General features: G+C 38.0%; 1 protein-coding gene across 1 annotated transcript in view; it reads right to left on the reverse strand.

Annotated features, from left to right (window-relative positions):
* LOC103780425 (fibrillin-2) overlaps window positions 1–7,715 on the reverse strand; it is a gene marked incomplete at both ends in the record, with an annotated part of 43,847 nt that overhangs the window by 6,252 nt on the left and 29,880 nt on the right. Inside the window, 9 exons of the mRNA XM_008948099.1 lie at window positions 541–747; window positions 2,544–2,669; window positions 3,922–4,053; window positions 4,481–4,603; window positions 5,824–5,943; window positions 6,049–6,174; window positions 6,460–6,525; window positions 7,106–7,258; window positions 7,496–7,621. Coding sequence (XP_008946347.1) covers window positions 541–747; window positions 2,544–2,669; window positions 3,922–4,053; window positions 4,481–4,603; window positions 5,824–5,943; window positions 6,049–6,174; window positions 6,460–6,525; window positions 7,106–7,258; window positions 7,496–7,621 — 1,179 coding nt within the window. The remainder of the gene's footprint in view (window positions 1–540; window positions 748–2,543; window positions 2,670–3,921; window positions 4,054–4,480; window positions 4,604–5,823; window positions 5,944–6,048; window positions 6,175–6,459; window positions 6,526–7,105; window positions 7,259–7,495; window positions 7,622–7,715) is intronic.

Genomic DNA, 7,715 nt, shown 5'->3' on the forward strand with positions numbered 1-7,715 from the left:
TTTTTTTTTTTTTTCCCTGTCAAAACCTTCCTGCTATTTCATTGGGTACTCAGGTTTCAGTTATGCTAACACAAAATACAAAAACTACAGGAGTGAATTTTCTTATGACCAGTTAGATGATCTCAAAAATTTTTTACCACAATGTAAAAACATACGTCATAGAAACTTCTGCTTCTTGTGTGGAAACAATAACTGCAAAGCATGCAGTGAGACTGTTGATACCATAATTGTTGTTGCCTTTGCTATGTATGCAACTTTTCAGTAAAAAAGCTTTGGGATCATTTCTATCTTTTAGTTACTTGTTGGTACCTGCTGTTTTAGATCTCAGTCCTGAAAATTCTGCACAGCTGTGACTATTCTGGTTGCAGCTATTGTTTAAAGGTGTTTTTAATTTCTTGTCTCTCAGCAGAATTTGAAAAATCAAACTCTGTTGTTTCACAGGAAATTCTTTGAAATAGCTTCAAAGAGAATTCTGCATTTTCTTATATATGCAAGCATATTTCTTTCCCCTTTTCTGCCTCTCTTTATCTGTGCAAATACCTCTTCCATCTGTCGTATAGCCTGGTCCATGTGGACAGATTTTTTTATACTGGGTGGTTCCAGGAAGTGGGCAGAGTTCACACTGGTTACCCCAGCCCCGGCCTCCATCACAGCAGCACTCAGATTTAGTGACAAGGTTCCGGCTGCTTGAAGCCATCTGACACATGGTCTGTAAAACTTCAGCGAAGCAAAACCCTTGGCGATTATCTGTAAGGATGAAGTACAAAGATCAACTAAGAGTAGGAGCTGAACATCTGATCCATTAAGCACCGGATGTATTATTCTGGCTCTCTGTCAATACATGCAAGCACTAGAAGTTTATTATCAACTAGTCTTTGATGTCAGTTTTGTCTTTGCCTTTCAGATTTGTTGTTTCTTCTGACAGCCTCCTGCCATTCCAAGTGCATTCCGGACATCCCTGCGTTCAGTACCTGCAGGAGCTGGCTACTAGGAAAGCTGGGCCCTGGGGCATATCTGGAGAGCTTGCTTGATAGTAAGACAGGCTGCAGGCCAAACTGAGCTTCCACGAAGGCTGCCCACGTTTGGCTTGCATTTGAATGACTGACTTGGAGTGGGGGCAGAGGCTTGTTTTGTTTGTTTGTTTTACTGGCCAAAATAGTATGCCTGATCTTCAGTTACACTGATGTGGTTTGAATGAGAAAAACCTTAGCACTTAAAAGCTTCTATGCAACTCAGTACTTTTACAGTAGCACGTCTAATTTTTGTCAGGGAAAAAAAAATATATATGGCTGCACTGTTGATCTGTCCCTTTCTATTTCTATTTTCCTTAATTTTTAAACTTTTTTGTTAATATCTGTCAATCGTGAAAGAGGAGTAAAATGTCAGAGTCACTAAGCTCCTACAAGTTTTCTTCAAACAGGCAGCTGAGGAGAGCAGAGATCCTGGCTTCCAGTGCTACTGGAAGCTCTAAATTTTGAAATAGGCTTTGCCTTCTAAATAGGCTATGTCACCTGTCTTATTTCTTAATTAAAATGGAGACACTGCCAGCTGTGGTCTGACAGACACTTGGGTTTTTAAGTGAAAGATTTATTTTTTTCTTTTAAAAGAAAAAGTTAACATCCTTCAGATCCCTCAGAATGTGTATATGTATCAAAACCCAGCTGAGTTTCTCTTACAGGTGTGAGGAGTAGCATCTGTACATTTCTTAAACAGGTAAAATGTGAACTTTGGCTTTAGGCAAAACTTATTACAGGTGCCTGGTAACTTAACTGTTTACATTAAATAAAGCTGAACTCACTGAAAGTGTCAGTTGTGTGAGACAGCATGTTTGCTGTAGTGGTTTGCAAGACTGCAGATTTCTGTTCCCCTAGATAGGTGTATTGTGCAGGTCTTTATGCACACTGTGACTTGAAGAACATACAATGCTTTGTCCCCAGTTTGAGATATGGGATAATTTTAATGTGAGCAGAATATAAATGTTTGCACAATATATTTAAGATAACATAATCTGAGACTTCATGTTTGTCCTTTATTTCTGAAGAAATATCTTTCACCAGCATTTAGTGTGAAGGCCTGCCTCACAATTTTTTAATGTATCTTACAATTTTTTTTTGTGAAATCCTAGTATTTTGTATTCATTATCAGCATCTGAATTGAAGGTACAGAAAATTCAGATGCCTAGCTGCAGTACTATGCTGTTTAAGATTGCGTTCTGAATACGCAAGGACAATTTTGCTTTGCATCCCAGTTTTTGATCCAAGGGAACTAAATTCTGCTTCTTTAAGAATGCCTGTATTTTACCTGGCACCGTATTGACGTCCTTTGGAGTTCAGACATTCCTGTGTACGGCCCCCGACTGCTATTCAGCTGACATTCCCAAGAGGCTCCTCATTCCTACCTTATTTAATATCATCATTGCTTAATTAATAATGATCTTTAATTTCTGTAGGTAGGAGAGCTGTTAGGTACCCAGAAGCCCAATTTACACTCTGCATGCTTTGTACTGTAATGTAAGATCAAATGTATAGGAAGGAGGCGTTTACCAAGACACTCGGTGCCTGATGGGCCTGACAGGAATCCTTCGTTACATTCACAGCGGTAGCTCCCGACGACGTTGGTGCAGCGACCATTCTCACAGAGACCAGGCTTGGTGCGGCACTCGTTTTCATCTTTACAGAAATATAGTACAACAAATAAGTAATCACAAGAAAATATGTTAGACTTACAGAACACATTAATTATTCTGCATAATATTTGCCAATCATTTGCAAGTGGAATATCAATGTCGGATTAAGCCTGGAAAGGACTTTCCTAGTAACACTATCATGTTCCATTCCTTATGGGCTGCATCCTAGGATGAAAGCTTTAATCCTTGTGTGTTCTCTTCAAGTTAAAACAAGAAGTATAGAACACCTGCCGCAGAACAAGTTCTAGTTGTAACTTTTACCTGGCAAGTAAATAAAATTGGCACACGTGCATGATTCGAGGAGCAAAATTTCATTTTGTAATCATTAAGAGTCTCTGGACACCTTTGACCTGTTCTGCAGTCACATTTCAGCCTGCACATAATTTTCCTGAAATGCTTTAGTGCATTGGTGCATTTTTTTCCATAGCTAACAGCACAGATATTGTAAGCGATTACATGCCTTTATAGATGCTTAAAATACAGACTCAGAAACATATCAAGTGATTTAAAGGCAGCATAACATAGCAAAAAAAAAAGGCAAGATTCTTATTAATAAAGATTATCTCCCCTGAAAAAAAATCATCAGATTCTATGAAGCTCTGATAAGATCTATACAGGAGAGTAGCAACTCTCTTGCTGAAGGAACAGTTTTAAATCGGTCGAAAGTGTAATTTGCCAAAATGTAGCTATCATTTCCCCCCCAACTGACTGAGAAAATTATGGAGGAAAGCTGTTTACTTACATATAGGATGGAGAATTACTTTGAACTATGTCAGTTTCCACATCTTTTGTTCTTCACGGGTATTACATGTTGTTTCAGAATCTTAGAGTTTTAATTCTTTAAGGAACTGCTGCATTGTTTATAAACAGTATTATTGCTAAAGGAAATGTAACTTTTTACTCATGGTAATTTTGCTTCCTACTCATCAAATGAGGTTGCATTTGTTTGGCAGCTTGATTTATTTAACAAGTCTGAAAAACTTTCTGATTTTCTTGTACGATGAATAAAACATAACAAAAGTTTTTCTTCTGCAACAATTATTAGTAATTTAGAACTCCTTTCTGATAAGTCTTAAAACTTTGAAACAAGAAAGGAAATTGTTTGGCATCATTATCTATCCTTTCTATCTTTTATGAATTGCGATTTTCTAGTTTACTACATACATATACAGAGAACTTTTCCTTTGTTTGCTTGTTCGCATTCACAGATGTCTTCTTCCCTTTCTAAGCTTTACCTGTGCAGCCATCTCCGTCAGGTCTCCGGGTCATTCCAGGAGGGCAAATGCACATGAAGGTGCCAATCAAATTTTTGCATGTCATGCCTCTTGATTCGCAGTCATGGAGACCTTCAGCACACTCATCTAGATCTGAGGGAACAAAAAAACCAAACCTGGGTCTGAACTCCCAGTAGCTTCAGTTACTGAAGATGACTACCACTTTCTCAAGAAAAAGGGGATACAGACTTCCCTAACTACCACACACTGAAGAAAAATATGAGGCCTATGCTTAATAGAAGTTGTCTTAATCTTTGTAAGCTGTATCATCGAGTCATGTAAGAGATGAACTTCATCACTGTGGCATTCTTGGCATTACAATCTCCAACAAGGGATACACTTGATAACAAAATCAGTAGATACTGTCCTTACATGTGTTCTGAAAGAGTGAAACGCCATTTTCTGCGCTGTTTTCTGCATTCCTCTGAGAGGATGAATGCAAAATGCACAGAAATATTTGGATAATGCTTTAGCAAGTAGAGGGTTATGGAAGCTGGGGAAAACATACACCCATCATTACCTTTGCACATCTTTTGATCCTCTCTTAGTTCATAGCCAGCTGGACATGTGCATTCATAGAAACCATAAGTGTTGATACAACGAAAAGCACACAGCAAGGGATTCTGAGCACACTCATTTATATCTGGACAGAAAAGAACAAAACAGTCATTCTCCACCAAATTTTAAAACAATCACCAAGAAGGTTTTCTTGTATGTGGGCTTCGCTTGTCAGCTACAGTGTAATCAGAGATGTAATAATTCAAACCTGAAACTTGTGAATGTTTGCTTTGAGTAGCCAAAGAAAATGGAACAAAACTCTGCTACAAAATAATGGCATAATAAGTACAGAACTACTTGAGGTTAGAATGACAAGTTGGGACAAGCCTATTTCAGATTTTTATTATATGATCATTTTTAATATATTTTTGTGTGATGAGAGGGGTCAAGTTTTTTACTAACTCTAAAAAAAAAAAAATTCTTGCTTCAGAAAGCAAACTAATTATGATTCATAAAATACAAAATTTGTAAGAAGCATCCTGATCAGCATTTGATGAGAGCAGAATGGTTGTATACAATTCCCACACTGTGAAAAATAAGAGGTGCTTAATGAAACTAACGGGATAGTTTAAAACAGACTAAAGAAAGTAATTCTCTAAGTAGTGAGTGTAGGGACATTCTGGATCCTGCTGCTACAAGAGGTAGTGGGGGCAGATGGTATCAGCAGATTCAAGACTGTACTGTGCAGATGCTTGGACAACAGATCCCTAAGTGGATACTAAACCCATTCTGCAGGGATGCATCCCCCAGTTTACATATATTCCCTATAGCCTCAGCTCTTGTATAAGAGGAATGAACTGCAGAGAGCTGTCAGTCATACTTCTATGCTGAGTTAGCATTTCAGCTGTGAGGGATGAAATAATGGACTAGACAGACCAGTGGTCTGACTTCAGTTTATTAGTTTCAGTATAACTTGTTACTGTGACTGTGATAAGTAGGTCAATTCAATACTGCTCTGCATCAGTTCTGAAAAATGCTCTGCAAATTCCAGCATTATTGCCACAGTTAGCTATACCATTTATTAGGATATTTTGGGGGCTCAGCAGTGACTTCCTCCTTCACTCTTGCTCTTTCCAACAAACAGATGAATAATGTAACATTCTACAATATGCAGCTTGGGAAATCCTGTGATAACTAAAAATACTGCTTAAATCACTTTAGGGCTTCTTTTTCAATTACGTATTTGAAGCAATAAACTTTTTTTCATCCTAGTTATTATAGCACCAAAGGCCTGGTTAATAAAATAATTTTAATACTGAGGACTGGACAAAAGCTAAAGTTAAAAAAATAAATTGGACAAGTTACCTTCACAATTTATCATTGGGCCTGGCTCAAATCCCTCATGACAGTTGCATTCAAAACTGCCGATCACATTAGTGCATGTACCATTTCCACAGGGGTTGCCAACTGAACATTCATCAGTATCTGTATATAACGAATAAACACAAAGTGAAGAGAACTGGAACATATTTCAAATTGTTTTTAAAATCAAGTGTTACAGTTCTTATAGTTTATGAAATATTGACACACCGATGCAGTGTACTCCAGTGTAATCCAAGTTGTATCCCATGGGGCACTCACAGCGAAATGATCCATCAGTATTGATGCAGTGACCATTTGAGCAAATTCCTGGGCTTTCAAGGCATTCATTGACATCTAAAAAGCAGGAAGATAATAGCAACATCGTTTAGCTGATACATTTTTCTATAAAATCATAAAAAAGCATCTTAAAAAGACTAAGCACCCATTCTGTTTGCCTCTATCCATGCAATTTCAAAGGTAACGTTTTAACTATCATTTCATAATGATCCATGTTTATTGAAGGTCAGCCTCTTGTGACCTGTGGCTGTGGGGAGTAAGCCATCACATACTGTAATATCCAATTCTAGTTTTAGGTATAAATAATATTTGATTTGGATTATCAGGAAAAAGAATACCTACCTTCACGTGTATCATCAATTCCAGGGATAGTTCCATGGCCATATGGACACAGGTCCTGAAAAGCAACTGTAGAGGCATGTTTTTTTAAAAAAATGAGTGAGCAAGAGAGAGATCCACGACATGGCTAAAGCCATCCAAAAATCTTGAATATTACATTTTTCAAAACTGTTAACTGTTTAAATCCCAGTCACTATGCTGTCTTGTCAGCTGCAAAAGTAACACCGTCTCTGGGTTGGGGAAGCAGCACTAGAACTCACTGAGCTTCCATGTGCACATGCTTGATGCCTTCCCCTTTCTGTTCTTGGAGAAAGTCAACAACTGCAAACTGTTGATTACTTCAGGGATTCTTGGCACTGTCCCATTTTGCTCTTCTCTTTCAATTAACGCAGGCTACATCTACAGATGGAGACTACTAGTTCCTTTCCCCACTGATCAAAACCAGCAAATCAGTACTTCTCTTTTTCTATGTTTTAATTTTATGCCTTTTGTTAACCTGAAAATGGTTCTAGAAAAGACTGTTAAGAATGTATGCCAAAAAGATCTCTCCTTCTAATCACATAAAATGTACAACTTTGGTATAACAAAAGCAAATGTGCTTTCCTTTTCTCCCACCTAAAAAGGCTTTATTTTAAATCTTGATGGGTACCTTCTTCTTCCTTTGGACAGAGCTCACAAGGGTCACCCCATCCTTCTCCTGGCATTTTACTGCAGCAACACTTTGCCTTTGTGGTGTTGAAAGCCTTTGGCACTGAGCATTTCCCATTCTCAAAGTCAGTGAAACAGAAGCTCTGGCGAGTATCTAGAACAGAAAATACTGTTACCTGGAGCTAGCACCTCCTGCCTGGTTAGATGATGACTGTCTAGCCTTGAAATGAACAACGTTAGCACTGTATTTTTCATAGTATTTTGAAAGCACTTCCCAACCCTTATAAGGGCACAATTTGGAAGGGACATGGTAGAGGTCCATTTTTATCATTCTGCAGTCTCTCTGTTACCTGACAGATTAAGTTATTGCAGTCTTTAATCATGAGCTTACCAAAACATCTCCGTCCATTATCAGACAGCACAAAACCTGTGGGACAGATGCACTGGAAACCTCCTGGAGTATTCATACAGGAGCCAAAGAGACAGATGTTGGGATCCTCGTTACACTCATTAATATCTATAAATTAAAGCAGAAAAGGTTCACTGTAATCTCACTGGCTGTGAATTCCAGGGTTAAGAAAGACTGTTTATTTCTTTATTTGACTTCAGCA

The sequence above is a fragment of the Merops nubicus genome, unplaced genomic scaffold (assembly GCF_000691845.1).
Source record: "Merops nubicus isolate BGI_N331 unplaced genomic scaffold, ASM69184v1 scaffold10219, whole genome shotgun sequence".
Classification (NCBI taxonomy): domain Eukaryota; kingdom Metazoa; phylum Chordata; class Aves; order Coraciiformes; family Meropidae; genus Merops; species Merops nubicus.